The sequence below is a fragment of the Eulemur rufifrons genome, chromosome 1 (assembly GCF_041146395.1).
Source record: "Eulemur rufifrons isolate Redbay chromosome 1, OSU_ERuf_1, whole genome shotgun sequence".
Lineage (NCBI taxonomy): Eukaryota > Metazoa > Chordata > Mammalia > Primates > Lemuridae > Eulemur > Eulemur rufifrons.
This window is the reverse complement of record NC_090983.1, coordinates 60121164-60140008: the sequence shown is the minus strand read 5'-3', so window position 1 is coordinate 60140008 and position 18845 is coordinate 60121164. Positions and strand designations below refer to the sequence as shown.

The following is an 18845-nucleotide window of genomic DNA, read 5'->3' as shown; positions in this document are numbered from 1 at the left end:
TTCTTCTAAGTGCAGTATCACTAGATTGGAAAAACAAACACCACATGTACTCACAATTAAAGTGGAACTAATCTATCAACACTTACGTGCACACATGAAGATGAGTAAATTCACACCTAACTGGTATAACGCACACTATCTGGGGGATGGGCACACATAACTTTGACTCAAACGGTACAAAAACAATTTATGTAACCAAAACGTTTGTGCCCCTGTAATATTCTGAAATTTTTAAAAAGAGAAGGAAAAAAAGAGAGAAAAGAATAAGTAGAAAAGAAAACATTAAGATTAAATAATGCAGCATACTTTTGAACTTGTCTCATGCTGGTACTATACAAATGAAATTCTTTCACCGATTTTCATATAAATTCTCATAATCACATAAGAGTTAAAGATCGTTGACATTGCTTTTATGATAGCATATTGTTATAGTAGATCGTGATTTAATTATAGATGTTAGATATGCATATAAAGAGGTTATAGGAGAATATAAAATTGAAGTGTTTTCAATGTATATATCATAAAACATTGCCCAAAGAGTTTAAATTTTAACTTCAAACTATTTTATATACCTGTATCTGAATACAGGTCAAATAGAATCTTGGTTAATTACTCTGATACTTATTTTCTAACATTATAATTTAGGGGAAAAACTTAATGATATGACTTTTTTACAGGCCACATTTAAGGGGTGGATGGATATCATGTATGCAGCTGTTGATTCACGAAATGTAAGTCTATTTAGAGGGAAATGGGAAATTGTTTAATTTGATCAAGTAAATATTTACACTGTATTTTCATCTAGTGCTATTGTCAATAAAATAAAATTATGGATCATTTTATAGAGTATATCTGTATTATAAAAATAAAATATTTAATCTTAAATTATTTGTTTAAAAATTTGATTAGGATATTTTTCTCTATTCATTGTGAATCTTTTAACATATTTTCTAGTATTTAGCATGGCACCTGACATGAAAATTTATGGACTGTATTTGCAAAATGAGACATTATTTTTAAGTCTGATTATCCTGGCCATTTTTACATTAGAAATTCTCCCAGACAATTTTCTTCATCTGTAATAGATTTTCTCCAGCTTTTTATCTTTTTTGTAATAGGAAGGATATGACTAATGGAGAAAAAAATTAAGAAAAAAATAAACGAAAAATGTTTCCCTCTGGGAAGTAAGATTATTTGGTAAAAGGGAAGAATTTTCATATGATACCTTATATACATCAGTATTTTTGAAAAGTTTTCTACAATTTCTAGTAATTTCTCATTATTTAATGAGGAAGGAAATCACATTTTGGAAAAAAGAGATTGATTTCTGGTATGCCATAGCATGGTAATGAAGCTCAAAATGCTATTTCCGAGCATTAGCAACTAGCTTTCTGATTGAAGAATTCCGGGTTTTTTTTTTTTACCTTATAAAAACAGAGAGAGAGAGAGTGCATATGAGTACTAAAAACCTTGCATTGTATCTCTGTAAGTGATATCAGGAATCCCAGTTATAAGCTTTTTATGAATAGTAATAATAATTTATTATATTGTGCTAAGGGTTTTCTCACGTTATCGCACTTAATCCTAAATAACAACCTTATCATATAGGTGACACTCCATTTTATCACTGAAGCAAAGAGGCTAGACACATTAAATGGTAGAACATGTTTTTGAATTCTGACTACAAACAATGCACTCGTAACCAGTAGTTTCCTACCTCTTTGATTAACTCCTTCAAAGCTCTCTCCACCTGCCTTCTCAACAGCTTATACAACATGCAATTTACTTTCAGTTTCTTCCTTAATAACTTATCAGACACTGTTTGCCACAAAACTCCTCTACATTCAAGCACATTACAAAAGGTAAAATACAATTTGGCAGTAATATTATGAAAAGTTGCTGGCTCTTGCTTTCATTAGTCATCAGAGAAATGCAAAGTTAAACAAAAATGAGACATTACCTACACACCTGCCAGATTGGCAATACTAAATTTGGACCAATGCCAAGTGTTACCAAGCATGAAGAGCAAAAAGAACTTTCATAAAATCCTGGTAGGAAAAAATAGATAAATATCCCTATAAAAACTGTTGGGCATTATTGCATTATTTGATAAAGTTCAAGATTTCTTTTACCCTGCAATTCTACTTTTAGCAATATATCCTATAGAAACTTGTGTACATGTATAGGATAATCTTTGTATAAGAATAAACATAACTTTTTTTCACTAGTGAAAACTGGAAACAACTCAAAAATAGTAGGAATGGACAAATAGCTGACTATTATGTAGTGGTTGAAATGAATACAGCCATATACAACCACATGGATGAATCTTAAAAATACGACATTGAGTTAAAAAAAAACTAGACACATACTATGATTTCATTTATATAAAGCTCAAAAGTCAACAAAACTAAACTTACCATTCAAGCATGCATACTTAGGTGTTAATGCTAAAGAAAAAGCAAGGAAATAATTATCAAGAAAATCAGGATAAAGATTACCTTTAGCAGGGATGGTAGAGTTTATGTTTGAGAAGGATACACTAAGAGTTTATGAGATTCTGACAATGTCCTGGGTTGTGGATTTCACTTTATAAAAATATATTACATTTTACAATTCTGTACTATGCATTTTCCTGTATTTGCACTGTCTTTGATTTAAAAAGTAGAAATATAATTTTATATCACTGTCCACTAAACACATGTATGTATAAGTAATCTCATCAAAGAATACATAGTTTTACAATATTTCTGATATTTTCTATTTTACTTTATTTTTTTTAGAAAAAAATCATGTTGGTCATAACCCTCTAAAATTTATTTCACAATACAATGGGTCAATACCTGCACCCATTTTCATCAGTGATTGGTTAACTGAGTGGGTTAGAACAATGTCCTGTGAGATCTGAACTGTAGATTACAATCAAAGCTCAAATCAGCTATCACATCTTTTGCTAACCAAGAGTGGGCTGGAAAACAGAGGATATCATTGTTACAGAAACAGTGCCTACTGAATAGAATGAATTAATAGACTCATTTTCAGGAAAGAAACGTCCTACCAATATACCTATATGCAGACATGATGATTCTAGCCTATCTAAAGAAATGTGTAATATACATCAAACCCTCATACTTAGTGATTACTACTGGCCAGGCGCTGTTCTAAGCACTTTCCATATATTAATATATTTAATTTTCACAACTACCTTATTAGGTTAGGTTCTATTAGTTCCAATTTACAGATGAGAAAACTGAGGCAAAGAAAGTAAATCTTAAAGGTTTTAACATTGAATAGTGTGACTCTAACATCTCTTCTGTAGGAAGAGGAAATCCTTAATTTATCATGTTGGGATCTTTGTTTACAAAGGAAAAATGCATTCATAATCTAGATAGTTATTGTGTGAAATTATTTTTGATTATTCAGACTTTTTCTATCAGTTATTTCATTTTCCCAACTCAGTGGTTAGTCTTACAGGACTCCTGAGCAAGCATGCCAGATTTGAAGGCTCATAAAGTCTGTTTAATGTTTGGTTTCTTTTCGTTTCCAGGACTGAAACATGCTTAGAGAATTGAAAATTCACTTATGTGCTTTTTATGAAACAAGCATTAGATCTAATGGTTATCATTCTTCATATTTTGTAGGTAGAATTACAACCCAAGTATGAAGACAATCTGTACATGTATCTTTATTTTGTCATCTTTATTATTTTTGGTTCATTCTTTACTTTGAATCTTTTCATTGGTGTCATCATCGATAACTTCAACCAACAGAAAAAGAAGATAAGTATATTAAAACTTCATCTTTGCTCTCACATGTGAACTAAATATGTCACACTGTTTCCTGTAAGCTCCAAAATGCAATCACCAAAAGGAAAGAATATCAAATTCAGAAATTATTTTGAGAGATTTAATAAGCTATAAGTTTAAAGTAATTGACAACTCAGTATGTTTTGATATTTTTAGTTAAGAAATATGACCGGCTAATATGGCATAATTTATATATTGAATATATGCATCTACGTAAATACAGATATTAGCAACATTAGAATGAAGTATGGGAGCCAATTTTCACACATTACTAAGGTGGGTTTTATAGCCTACAAAGAACATGATTTTAACAAGTTTTGCTTTCATTTCTTTACTTTGGAGGTCAAGACATTTTTATGACAGAAGAGCAGAAGAAATACTACAATGCAATGAAAAAACTGGGTTCTAAGAAACCACAAAAACCCATACCTCGACCCGCTGTAAGAATATCATACTTTCATTGCCAGTCAAAGCTATGTTATCTATCACTTATGCAGCCAAAATTGCTAGAAACTAGTATTTTGTGAATTTGCAACACAAAACTTTTACCTTAATGATGTGACTAGCAAGTCTAAATAGCCTGAATGTATTTTATGTATACATAATATGTATAAATTATAAATATATAGCATATTTCACATATAAACATATAAAATATAAATAAAAATTTTCAGACTTAAGTACTGTCACACAAATTGATGTCATTGAGGAGCTTTAATCATGTAGAGAAGAAGACACATACATACATTATGTGGAAATATTCAATGATCTCCGTGTGCAGTGGGGACTGATTGGAATAATTGGTATGTATCTCAGGCCCCATTTTCTGTCCAAAACCTTGCAGATTGAATGGAATCATTAATGAAACAGGTCACAGGTTTTGGTTTTTTCTGATTAAAAAAAAAGTAGCCAAACCTCAGATTCTCCGCTACTGTCCTGCCCTTAAATGAGATGATATCATGTTCTTTATAACTTTTTATGGTTCTTCCAATTGTATATTTGCTAGTGATTGCTGATTCTGTTTGGCTGCTACAGGGAATTGTTTTCAGGAGAGTCCCTGAGATTTTCCATCACTCCTGAAGGAATAGCTCAGATATTAAGGCTTAGAACTCCTCCCCCAAGGTATACATGGTGTAAGGCAATGCAGTGCTCCCCAGGAATCTTGACTCTCTGAATCCATTGGTGACAGTATACAACTGGCCATGATCAAGTGTTCAGTTTTTAAGTCAGCCAGTAGCTCCGAGAAAACAGATAGCTATAATGGATAAAACATAAGAAATGTACAATTCAAGTGTAGTTTTTGGGAAGTAGTAGTTTGAGTGGGTGGAAAGAAAAGCAGAGAACATTTCTCTATGAGAAAATGTAGATTCCAAAGCCATAGAAATAGTATCAGTGGAGAATAGTGATGCATTTGAATTAGTGAGCAGTAGACACAAGATTTTCTGGGTTAGATGAGTCAAGGATACCAAAAGAGTCTGAAGAAATTGGTCTTAATTTCTTAGGTAGCCTGAACCAGAGTGATGTAGAGATGATTAAAAGTGGATGGATTTATAAGCTACAACCGGAGTGAAATTTAAAAGGTTTTCTATTAATTGAACATGGGAATTAAAGAAAGAACTAACAAGGGATGGATGAGCTTCGCTTTGCGCAACTAGATGAGTAATGGTGTCATGCAAGATATGAAGAAGGGACACAAGTAGTGAGAAAATTGGAGATTCTAGTTTGCTGAATTTGGCATCCAAAAGTAGAGTGAGGGAAGAAGAAAGAGGGGGGAGAGAGAGAAGTGAATATTTAGAAGAAGTAGTAAAATAGAGGTTTCTTAAGATTGATAGATTAGGTTTCAAGCAAAGCAAAAGGAGTTCTGGAGAGGAAGAGATTGAAGAGAGAGGGACTAAATATGGAATAAAGTTGCACAGAATGTGGAATAAAGATATAGTAGTCTAGGTTAGATTTAGAGAGAAAAAGAGACTGAGTCTTCTAATGAATTTGGAGTACTATATGAAAAGAATGTGGAAATCAAGATAATATAAAATGGAAAAGGAAGTAGGGAAGTTTTTTTACACTGATTGACCTTGATGTTCTCAAAACAGAAGTAAAAAATGGAGGGCAAGAGAATAGAATTTCTGAAGAGTTTGGAATTATCCTGGGAGCAAGCGAGGGATCAACGATTGCTAATTGCTAATCTGGAGGACCAAGATAAAGTTAGAGAACATAAATATCTGTTGAACAAAACCTTCCAGCATGTTCTACACCCTAGGGTTTAAATTGGAGACAGCAGTGACTCAGGATTGCAGTTGTACATTGAGGTATCCCATTGAAAAACTATATGGACAGGGAATCTAAGGAGATTTTTGTTGGTTGTGCTGATATAAAAATTAAGACCAAATTTCTGATTTTAGGGTATTTTGAACTTAATACACCCAAGAGGCTATATCTATGAGAAAAATGCCACTGCTCTGCACTTGAGGAACATCCAAAAACTGAAAGAGGGAGAAAACTAAAATTAAATAAAAGCAAACTGTTTGTAATACAATGTCATAATACAACAATGAGTAAAAGATCAAAGTTTTCTGAGAGCAAAGAGTACTTAAAACTTAAAATTGAGTTAGAATTCACCAGCCAGAGAAGGGATAGGGGAAGTTTGTTTTAGGTGGAGGGGACAGTTAAACAAGGTAAAATGATACAGTAGAACCTACATATTTTACTAAGAATGGTAGGTAGGAACTATCAGAGAGGAACATATCAGACTTGGAAAGGTAAACAACAATGCATAAGAACTAAGAAGGAAGGATTTGAACTGAAATGAGATGCATTTATTAGCTTGAAGGAAGCCCTGGGAAGACAGACCCAGCTGAAGAAAACAAAAGTCCACTCCAGCAGGCCAAATGTGTATTCAGAAACAAGAGCGAAACAAAATAGAACAGGTAGTGTTTGAGGTCCAGAAATTTCAGTTGGAAATAATAGAAGCCTCACACAGGGAGAGCACAGAGGACTAGTATGGAGAATCCAGAACAATAAAAGTTTCAGGATCTGGGAAAACAAGCCATTAAATGTATAGATAGCAGAGTAGCAGACACTCTCATTGAAAAGGTAGAGAAAGACCAACAGAGTTAAGACCCGAAATCCTAGAGTGTCTGAAATCCTAAGCAGATGCAGGCAAAATGGAACAAAACAGGAGCCAATGATCAGAACTGGTTTATGAGTTGAGGACTTAATTTCATAAATAAGACACAAGGCCAGTTAGTACTTGGAAATAAGGTCCAAATTGACTAGGCCAAAGGTTGAATATTTACATTGTGAACTATAACTTTTCAAACTGTAACTTCTTATAGAATAGTTACCCATATAATCTCCACACACCTTTCCCTTATTTTAACATCTTATATCACTGTAGATCAGTTATCAAAACTAAAAAAATTACCCTAGGTATGATATTATTAAATAAAATACAGAACTTAATCAGATTTCACCAATTTTTCTATTACTGTCCTTTTTTATGAACTATAATTTTAACTATAATAATTAAAATTTTAAAAATTTTAATTTTTAATTTTAACATCTTCTCACCTGGTTATTAAGATTGAATTTAAGATGATGTAGCTTTAGTGAGAGAATATAAATGCAGAAAACAGAAAAAAAAAATACAAGAGGAAAACCTGGACAAGTATTTGTTTATTAATTCTTTAAAGTTAAATTTAATGCCCTCCCAACACATGGGATAAAAAGATTTACTATAGTAGCAAATATTTACTAACTGTCCATCGTATCTTGATGATATTCTGGGCCCTGAAAACATAATAGGTGCTACTTAACATACAGTGAATTTATACAATCTGGTATCATAAATAGTAAAAATAAAACAAATATATTTTTAAAAAGTTGGATATTACAGTATAAAAAATTTCCTTCCAAGTATAAAATAAACATGGTGTGTTTTTTTTATAAAAGCTACATTTTCATATTGCTTTGTTAGAAATAAGATAAGTTGAATTAGATTTTTTTTTTTAAGTTTCTAAGGGAACTTTTACATATTATTTATTCCAGAACAAATTCCAAGGAATGGTCTTTGATTTTGTAACCAAACAAGTCTTTGATATCAGCATCATGATCCTCATCTGCCTCAACATGGTCACGATGATGGTGGAAACTGATGATCAGAGTCAAGAAATGACAAACATTCTGTACTGGATTAATGTGGTGTTTATTGTCCTCTTTACTGGAGAATGTGTGCTGAAACTAATCTCTCTTCGTTATTACTATTTCACCATCGGATGGAATATTTTTGATTTTGTGGTGGTCATTCTCTCCATTGTAGGTAAGAAGAGGTCCTCACGGAATTTAGTAGTAAAAATTTGTGTTTTAACATTTTAGAGGTGTTTTTCACTAATCTTTCTTATTTATCCTGAACTTCCAAATAAAAATCTAATACTCCATTCTTCAGTTTGTCATTTCTATAATTGCCTGCTGTGCATAAAATGATGTGTTAAAAAAAGAATTTATTTTTTATAAATAATTCATACACACGCATACACACATATATCATTAGAAGTAGTCAAATAATTCATAAATATGATCTCTTTTATAATTGGAAGAGAGTGTATGTGCATTTATATACATAATCATACATATGTAAGCTTCATATTTTCTTTGGTTTCAGATAGTTTTCTATGGTTTTCAATAGTTCTTTTTGGAAATAGAAATTGTGTTTAAAAATCCAAAATCAATTCATTATAATCAATATATATTAAATGTTTATGTGTAGATATTAAATGAAGTGCTAGAAGTAAACATAAGATTGAAGACAAAGTTCTATTTGAGGCAAAGGAATATATACACAGAGAGAAAAATAAGATATCACTCTTTATACTGCTTTCTCTGATAGAAGGGAATATTCTAACAATGTACCATTCCATTTGGTTTTCACATCAGTGCTGTAAATAGTAATATGGTCATTAAGAGATGAGACTTAGAGGTCACACAGATCTGATCTGGAGCTTCCCCATTTCCACTACTTACCTGCTCTAACCTAGGGCCAATTACCTCAGCTCTCCAATCTCTGGTTTTTTAAAGAATATTTCTACAAGGTGCTGTTGTGAGAATTAAATCAGATTATGTAAGTAAATGCATTTAGCACTGTGCCTAGCATGAAGAAAAGACTCAGTAAATGTTAAGTTTAACAACAGAACATTTGTATTATCACCATTGAGTGATGCATGAAATCAAGAGCGGCCAGGATCCAGTCTCAAGTATGTCTGTCTCCAAAGCCTGTATTTTCTTCTGTACATCATTCTGCCTCCTCCCAAATAAAAGAGGGCTGCAACTTTTAAAAACTCTCATATTCCTGATCCAAAATCACATGCCTTACCCTTTAGTTCTTATGCAAATACTAGGACTAGTATTTTGGAAATATAAATCCATTTCTGTGCTCTGTGCTCAGCTGCTGTATACTGTGACATCTTTAGACCTTCAGTGGTTGAGTCGTTCTTTTGAAAAATACTTTTCTTGAACAAGGAAAAATCACCATTAATATCTTCATTTAGTTTTAAAGGTGTTAATAACACCAAACATGCCAGTATCATTTTTCTGAACAAATATTGCAGATTATTTGCATATAATTTTCATGTTCACATTTTGTAAAACTGTGTAGCACTTATAATGTAAACTTTCATTTGCTGCTTTTAAATATAACATTATTTTTGTTTTTATTGATTTTCCACAGGTATGTTTCTGGCCGAGCTGATAGAAAAGTATTTTGTGTCCCCGACCCTGTTCCGTGTGATCCGTCTTGCCAGGATTGGCCGAATCCTACGTCTGATCAAAGGAGCGAAGGGGATCCGCACGCTGCTCTTTGCTCTGATGATGTCCCTTCCTGCGTTGTTTAACATCGGCCTCCTGCTCTTCCTGGTCATGTTCATCTACGCCATCTTTGGAATGTCCAACTTTGCCTATGTTAAGAGGGAGGTTGGAATTGATGACATGTTCAACTTTGAGACCTTTGGCAACAGCATGATCTGCCTGTTCCAAATTACCACCTCGGCTGGCTGGGATGGATTGCTGGCACCTATTCTTAATAGTGGGCCACCCGACTGTGACCCTGAAAAAGATCACCCTGGAAGCTCAGTCAAGGGAGACTGTGGGAACCCATCTGTTGGGATTTTCTTTTTTGTCAGTTACATCATTATATCCTTTCTGGTTGTGGTCAACATGTACATCGCCGTCATCCTGGAGAACTTCAGTGTTGCTACTGAAGAAAGTGCAGAGCCCTTGAGTGAAGATGACTTTGAGATGTTCTATGAGGTTTGGGAGAAGTTTGATCCTGACGCGACCCAGTTCATAGAGTTCGCCAAGCTCTCAGATTTTGCAGATGCCCTGGATCCTCCTCTTCTCATAGCAAAACCAAACAAAGTTCAGCTCATTGCCATGGATCTGCCCATGGTCAGTGGTGACAGGATCCACTGTCTTGACATTTTGTTTGCTTTTACAAAGCGTGTTTTGGGTGAGAGTGGAGAGATGGATGCCCTTCGAATACAGATGGAAGAGCGATTCATGGCATCGAACCCCTCCAAAGTCTCCTATGAGCCCATCACAACCACTTTGAAACGCAAACAAGAGGAGGTGTCTGCTATCATTATCCAGAGGGCTTACAGACGCTACCTCTTGAAGCAAAAAGTTAAAAAGGTTTCAAGTATATATAAGAAAGACAAAGGCAAGGAATGCGATGGAACACCTATCAAAGAAGATCCCCTCATTGATAAACTAAATGAGAATTCAACTCCAGAGAAAACCGATGTGACACCTTCCACCACTTCTCCACCTTCGTATGATAGCGTGACCAAACCAGAAAAAGAAAAATTTGAAAAAGACAAATCAGAAAAGGAAGACAAAGGGAAAGATATCAGGGAAAGTAAAAAGTAGAAAGAAGCAAAGAATATTCCGTTTCGTGATCAATTGTTTACAGCCTGTGATGGTGATGTATTTGTGTCAACAGGACTCCCACAGGAGGTCTATGCCAAACTGACTGTTTTTACAAATGTATTCCTAAGGTCAGTGCCTATAACAAGACAGAGACCTCTGGTCAGCAAACTGGGACTCAATAACTAGAGAAACAGTATTGACGGGAGGTTTCTATTTTCACAACCAGCTGACACTGCTGAAGAGCAGAGACGTAATGGCTACTCAGACTATAGGAACCAATTTAAAGGGGGGAGGGAAGTTCAATTTTTATGTAAATTCAACATGTGACACTTGATAGTGATTGTCACCACTGTTTATGTTTTAACTGCCACACCTGCCATATTTTTACAAAATGTGTGCTGTGAATTTATCACTTTTCTTTTTAATTCACAGGTTGTTTACTATTATATGTGACTATTTTTGTAAATGGGTTTATGTTTGGGGAGAGGGATTAAAGGGAGGGAATTCTACATTTCTCTATTGTATAACTGGATCTATTTTAAATGAAGGCATGCTGCAATTCTCATTCACACATGAAAAAAATAATCACATCACAAAAGGAAAGAGTTTACTTCTTGTTTCAGGATGTTTTTAGATTTTTGAGGTGCTTAAATAGCTATTCATATTTTTTAAGGTGTCTCATCGAGAAAAATTTTAATGTGCCTGTAAATGTCCCATACAATCACAAGCATAAAAGAGTTATTTTATTTTTACATAACTCATTATATGTACATGTAGATATGTATATATGTATATGTGTGTATATACATATATATGTATACACACATGCACACACAGATATACGCATACCATTACATAGTCATTCGGAGTCCTAGCAGCATGACTATAACATTTTGATAAGTGTCCTTTGGCATAAAATAAAAATATCCTATCAGTCCTTTCTAAGAAACCTGAATTGACCAAAAACCATCCCCACCACCACCTTATAAAGTTGATTCTGCTTTTTCCTGCAGTATTGTTTAGCCATCTTCTGCTCTTGGTAAGGTTGACATATGTCAATTTAAAAAATAAAAGTCTGCTTTGTAAATAGTAATTTTACCCAGTGGTGCATGTTTGAGCAAACAAAAATGATGATTTAAGCACAGTATTTATTGCATCAAATATGTACCACAGTAAGTATAGTTTGCAAGCTTTCAACAGGTAATATGATGTAATTGGTTCCATTATAGTTTGAAGCTGTCACTGCTGCATGTTTCTCTTGCCTATGCTGCTGTATCTTACTCCTTCCACTGTTCAGAAGTCTAATATGGGAAGCCATATGTCAGTGGTAAAGTGAAACAAATTGTTCTACCAAGACCTCATTCTTCATGTCATTAAGCAATAGGTTGCAGCAAACAATGAAGAGCTTCTTGCTTTTTATTCCTCCAACCTTAATTGAACTACCCTATGGTGAAAAGCCCGACTGTACGAACATGTTGCAAGCTGCTTAAATCTGTTTAAAATATATGGTTAGAGTTTTCTAAGAAAATATAAATACTGTAAAAAGTTCATTTTATTTTATTTTTCAGCCTTTTGTACATAAAATGAGAAATTAAAAGTATCTTCAGATTGATGTCACAGTCACTATTGTTAGTTTCTGTTCCTAGCACTTTTAAATTAAAGCACTTCACAAAATAAGAAGCAAGGACTAAGATGCAGTGTAGGTTTCTGCTTTTTTATTAGTACTGTAAACTTGCACACATTTCAATGTGAAACAAATTTCAGACTGAGTCCAATGTTTATTTGCTTTCAAATAGTAATGCCTTATCATCAAAAGAGGCTTAAGGAAAAATCAGTTTATATTCTTGGCATTGCTTGAATCAGATGTTTCCACCTAGTCTTTTTATTCAGTAATCATCAGTCTTTTCCAATGTTTGTTTACACAGATAGATCTTACTCTTACTTACCCGTATGGCACTAGAATTGTATCAGATGTAATATGGGATCCAAGCTTTTTTTTCCTCCCCCACAAAACCAGGTAGTGAAGTTATATTACCAGTTACCGCAAAATATTTTGTTTCACAAGCAACGATAAATGTAGATTCTTTATACTAAAGCTATTGACTTGTAGTGTGCTGGTGAAATGCATGCAGGAAAATGCTATTACCATAAAGAACGGTAAACCACATTACAATCAAGCCAAAAGAATAAAGGTTTTGCTTTTGTTTTTGTATTTAATTGTTCTGTCTTTGTTTCTATCTTTGAAATGCCATTTAAAGGTAAATTTCTATCATGTAAAAATAATCTATCCAAAAAAAAATAAATGTAAAGAATACACATTAAATATAATAATTCATCTTTAAATTTTTTCATGGAATGGAAATTAATTTAGAGGAGTGTATTGGATAACTACTTTAATATTGGCCAAAAACCTGGATATGGTATCAGGTAGAATAGTGGAAAGTTACAACAATTAATAAAAAATTGACTAACATTTTAAGTTGTGCATCCTTTCTCTTTCCTGTCTACCTATTGTTTCAGTTTGTTTTTCACTTTTTTGTTTCAGTTTCTTCCCTGTGTATTCTTGATCTACTTTTCTATATACTCTTTCATTCCTTCCCTGGACTCTCAGTATTTTTCATTCAGAATATTCTCTTGTTTCTCTACTACACACAAAGTTTCTTGTTTATTACAGTCTGTGGACAATGACTGTGCACTTGGACCCCTAATAATTTGCTGTCACTCTATCAAGTTCATACAGCATCTCTGTATTCTTTTCTATAATTTCCTTGACAAAAATTCTAAGAAAGCTTACAACTCAACTCTTCATAATATATAAACAAAATTCCCAAACAGCACATATTTGGTTTTCCCATTTAATTATGAACAGTTTGGGAAATGTTTCTCAACTGCAGATGCGTATTAGAATTACCTGAGAAGCATTTAAAAAAAAAGAAGCCAGTGATTGAACAAGACCAGACCAATTGAACTTATATCTTTGGAGGTGAGACTTAAGTATCTAATTTTTTTTTTAATTCTCACCATTGATGCTGACTCATACTAAGGGTTGAGAACAAATAAGTTAAAGTCTGTTTACCCAATCGGAAAAAAAAAATTCTATAGAAAATGCAACTGTCCTCTTCAGAGCTTCATTATATAACTCACTGTGTACAAAATGAGGATTCATTACATAACTCATTGTTTACAAAATGAAGATCCTAATTGGATGGCTTTTTTTGTTTGGTTAAGAGAGAGTCTCACTTTGTTTCCGGGCTAGAGTGCCATGGCGTCAGCCCAGCTCACAGCAACCTCAAACTCCTGGGCCTCCCGAGTAGCTGGGACTACAGGCATGTGCCACCATGCCCAGCTAATTTTTTCTATATGTATTTTTAGTTTTTCAGCTAACTTCTTTCTATTTTTTTAGTAGAGAAAGGGTCTCGCTCTTGTTCAGGCTGGTCTCGAACTCCTGAGCTCAAACGATCCTCCCTCCTTGGCCTCCCAGAGTGCTAGGATTACAGGCATGAGCCATCAAGCCCAGCCACCTAATTGGATGGCTTTTAGAGGATTTATCTTATAGTATGAGAAATTGATATTGATCCATTTTTACTAATGGTTCTCTTTTAGGACGGTAGTTAGTGGAAAGGGAATTCTATTAGAATAGTTTAGGAAGCTTTTTCTAATTACCTAGCCACACGTACACACAATATGGCACTCCAACAATTCCCAGTGTATACAGGGTGGGTGACTGTGGGGGTAGTCTAGGAAGCAGTATAAATTCTTAAAACAGCCCCATGGGTGAATCCTACATAACCTTATTGTGTAAGAACCATTAATCTGCACCCATGAGAGGCAGCTCACCATGGCCAGCCATAAAACATACATTCAATTTGTATTATCAACTTACAAGTCTAGATAGGAATAACTCCCATTCTCAACTTCTCCATTTTTGGGGCACGTCTCAGGCTCACTTGATTTCCTGACCAATGCACAATGAAAAGGGATGAATGAAGAAACATGAGGGGAAGAAAAGGAAGTGGAGAGGGGAGGAGTGGGAACAGGATAAATTAGGGGAAGTAAGGGGAGTCTAAGAAATGGGAGGGGATGCATCATAACTGTCTCCTGAGGAAGGTCTGTGGTTAATACTTGCAGCCATGGTGTGGGAAAGGGGAAGGAAAAGCATGTGAGGGAAAGAATTTTTCCTTAACTGTCAATGTGTTAGATCTGCAATGTAAATATGTTTCTCTCATTTTTTTTTTTTTGAAGAAAAAATACCTGTGAAAAAGGTGAAGAGGACATTGTGCAAGTAAACATTAAAACAATTTCGTGGATCCATAGATAGTGGAGTTTTTTTAATCTGAATTAAATAAATATGTGAGTGTCAACTATATATCAGCTTTGTGATAGGAGTTGAGAGATCAAAGATGAACATAACTATTCATAGGAAGGTTGTAGCCAGAGGTGAAGAACCTTGAAAGTCATGCTATAGAGTCTGGGAATGATTCTGCTGGCAAGGAGTGATTGATTGCTTTGGAGCAGTAGAATGAACAGTGAAATCAGATACGTCTGTACCTATTTAATCTGGTAGTACTGTGGCTATGCTGCCCGTTTTTTGCCAATATTTTACAGATATCTCATTGGCCAATTTCTTTATTTTAAAGATTTCTTTGTTCTTTTCTTTTCGTATAGTATATATGTTTTAAAAGATTATAACTAGATTTTTAAAAATCCAATCTGACATTTTCTGTTCATAGCCTATCTTTTTTTTTTTTTTTTTCGAGACAGAGTCTCGCTCTGTTGCCGGGGCAAGAGTGAGTGCCATGGCGTCAGCCTAGCTCACAGCAACCTCAAACTCCTGGGCTCAAGGGATCCTTCTGCCTCAGCCTCCCGAGTAGCTGGGACTATAGGCATGCACCACCATACCTGGCTAATTTTATATATATATATATATATATATATATATTCCAGATAATTTCTTTCTATTTTTAGTAGAGTTGGGGATCTCACTCTTGCTCAGTCTGGTCTCGAACTCCTGACCTCGAGCGATCCGCCGGCCTCGGCATCCCAGAGTGCTAGGATTACAGGCGTGAGCCACCGCGCCCGGCCTCATAGCCTATCTTAATCTACCTAACATTTATTATATTTGCAGATACATTTGATTTTATTTCTATCACCTTATTTTGTGCTTTCTACTTTTTGAGTTTTTTCCTTATTTCTCCTTTCCCTTCTTGTCATCTTTTACATTAATTGTGTTTTCTTTATTTTGCTTTCCTACATTTCTTGTGGGAAGTTACACATCATCTCCTTTCCTCCATTCCTCCTTGTTTCCCTCCGTTTCTTCCTTCCTCTATTCCTTCATTTTTTTGTAAATGATTACTCTTAAATCTTAACATGCTTAATTAAAGTGTACTATAATCATTTCAAAAATGAAATTTCTTAGACCAACTACGTATCATTACTTACCTCTTATGTGTTATTTTTGTCTACTATTTTAACTCAACCTTGATTGAGACCCCCCTCCAAAATTAAACAGTATTATCATTATGGATTTGTAGACAGTGCTATTTAGACTTACATGTTAATTAATTTCTTTCCTCAAAATTGCTGCTTCTGCCAACTTCTTCATTTTGTGTTCTATTCCTTGTTTGAAATATATCTCTTATGGATGCTATTTGTAAGATCTTTTAGTAGAAAACTGACTCCATTTTTCTTTTTCTAAAAATGACTTTATTTTAACCACATTTTTAACTGATTAGCTTAGATAATTATTTTGGTGTTTTTCAATTTTATGGGTCTATTTATGAAATTATTTTTATTAATCTGACTCAGAATTTATGCTAATATAATTTGAGGATTCATACATTTATTAAGATCTTTAATTCAGAAAATTCCAGGAAAATTACCAGCTTTTAGTACTATAAATATTTTCTCATTTTGTATTTTTTTAATATTCTCCATCTGGAACTCCTTAGGGTTATATGCCAAACTTCTAAATCTTTTCTCCATGTCTCTTAACATTATTTTCTTATTTTTTATTGTTCTACCTAGGTACTTTGTCTGGTTTTGGTATCAGGATAATACTGGCTTCATAAAACAAGTTCGGAAGTGTTTATTCCCAAAAGAGTGTGATATTATTTCTCCCTAAAATATTGATAAAATTCACCAGTAAAGCCATCTAAATTTTTTTCTTATTTGTGAGAAAGTTTTAATTAAAGATATCAATTTCTTAAACAGGTATAAGACCACTAAGATTTTTAAATTTTTTTAGATTTGACAAGTTGCATTTTTCCAAGAATTTGTTTGCGTAATATATTATTATTGAATTTACTGCAGAAATTGTTCATATTATGTCTTTATTGTACTTTTAAAATCTGTAGCATCATATCTTTTCATTCATTTCTGGTACTAAAAATTTGTACTTTCTCTCTTTTTCTTGATTAGCCTATTTAGATATTCTACAATTTTACTAATGTATTAAAAATTCAACCTTTGTTTGATTTTCTCTATAGTTTTTCAACCTTCTATTTTATTAATTTCTGCTCTTTCCATCCCTGCTACCATGCCTTTTTTTTTTTTTTTTTTTTTTCCCCTTGGGGCTGAATGTTCTTTATAACATTGAAGAGGTGTGGTAATAATGATTAACTTTGTTTTGTTTCTAAGATGAGTGTGGAAAGGTTTTAATAATTCACTATTAAGTACGCCATTTGGTAGATTTTTAAAAATAGATACCCATCATCATCTTAAACAGGATCCCTTCAGTTCTTACTTTTCTAAGAGTTTTTCAAAATCATAAATAAATGCTGAATTTTATTTTTTCTGCATCTTATTTAGATAATTATATATCATTTTTCTTCTGTACACTGACATTTTAGTAAATAACATTGACTTATTTTAGTATATTAATCCCCAACATAATCCCAGTTATGTTACTAGAATTGAATCCAATTTTGTCATTTGCATTATCAATTTCATATGTTGTTTTACTTAATGTTCTAATATTTTGTTTCATATTCCTACATCTATGTTTGTGAAAGAATTTGGCTCATAATTTTTCTTTCTTTTAATGTGCTTGTTAGGTTTTTAAATCAAGGTTATGCTAACCTCTTAAATTGGGAAGAGTTTTTTGTTCTTCTCTGGCATAGATCAAGTAAGATTGGTGTTAATTTTTTCTTAATTATTTCGATAATTAATTGGTAAAATCACTTGAGTTTGAACTGTTTTGTGTATAAGCTTTTAATTATGTATTTATTTTATTTGCTAATTTAGAGGACAATTTAGATTTGCTGTTTCTTGTTTCAGCTTCTATAACTTGATAAAATTTCAAGTGGATTTGTGAAAAATTGTTTATATTATTTTTTAAATCTGTAGGCTCTGTAGTAATGACCTCTTTTTGATTCCTGATATTGATATTTTGTGACTTCTCTTTTTTTACTTGTTTATTCTTTCAAAGAACCTATTTTTTGGCTTTTTAAGTCTTGACTATTTTAGGTTTTTTTGTTTGTTTGTTTGTTTGTTTGTTTGAGACAGGGTCTCACATCACCCAGGCTACAGTACAGTGGCACTATCATAGCTCACTGCAACCTCATTCTCCTGGGCTGAAGTGATCCTTTTGCCTCAGCTGCCCAAGTAGCTGGGACTATAGGTCCACCATGCCCATGCCCACCTAATTTTTCTATTTTTCATAGAGACAGGGTCTTGCCTTGCTCAAGCTGGTCTAGAACTCCTGGCCTCAAGCAATCCTCCCGCCTCAGCCTCCTAAAGTGCTAGGATTTTAGGTGTGAGCCACCATGCCGGCCTGTAGGTAATTTTCTATTTCATTATTGTTATTTTTTGCTCTTATATTTATAATTTCCTTCCTTCTATTTCTTTGGCTTTAATTTATCATTATTTTCTAAGCTCTTAAAATGGCTATTTCATTCATTTGTTTTTAATTTCAGCATATTACAGGGATACAAACATTTAGGTTACTTATATTGCCTTTGCCCCACCTGAGTCAGAGTTTCAAGTGTGTCCATCCCCCAGACGGTGCACACTGCACTCATTAGGTGTGAATATACACTCCCCTCCTCCCCCTTCCCGCCTGCCCAATACCTGTTGTGTGTTATTACTCTATGTGCACTTAAGTGTTGATCAGTTAATACCAGTTTG

At 33.6% G+C, this 18845-nt stretch overlaps 1 protein-coding gene across 8 annotated transcripts in view; it reads left to right on the top strand.

Moving 5' to 3' along the window:
* Window positions 1-13194, top strand: part of LOC138385555 (sodium channel protein type 2 subunit alpha) — a 126331-nt gene extending 113137 nt beyond the window's left edge. For 4 of the 8 annotated variants that reach the window (XM_069471924.1, XM_069471926.1, XM_069471923.1 and 1 more), the window contains 5 exons: window positions 678-731; window positions 3642-3779; window positions 4142-4246; window positions 7851-8121; window positions 9526-13194. In XM_069471924.1, coding sequence (XP_069328025.1) covers window positions 678-731; window positions 3642-3779; window positions 4142-4246; window positions 7851-8121; window positions 9526-10721 — 1764 coding nt within the window. In that variant the 3' untranslated portion in view covers window positions 10722-13194. Of the gene's footprint in view, window positions 1-677; window positions 736-3641; window positions 3780-4141; window positions 4247-7850; window positions 8122-9525 lie in introns of all 8 variants that reach the window. The other 4 variants (XM_069471928.1, XM_069471929.1, XM_069471927.1 and 1 more) reach the window with 2 other exon arrangements.
* Window positions 13195-18845: the final 5651 nt, after the last annotated feature.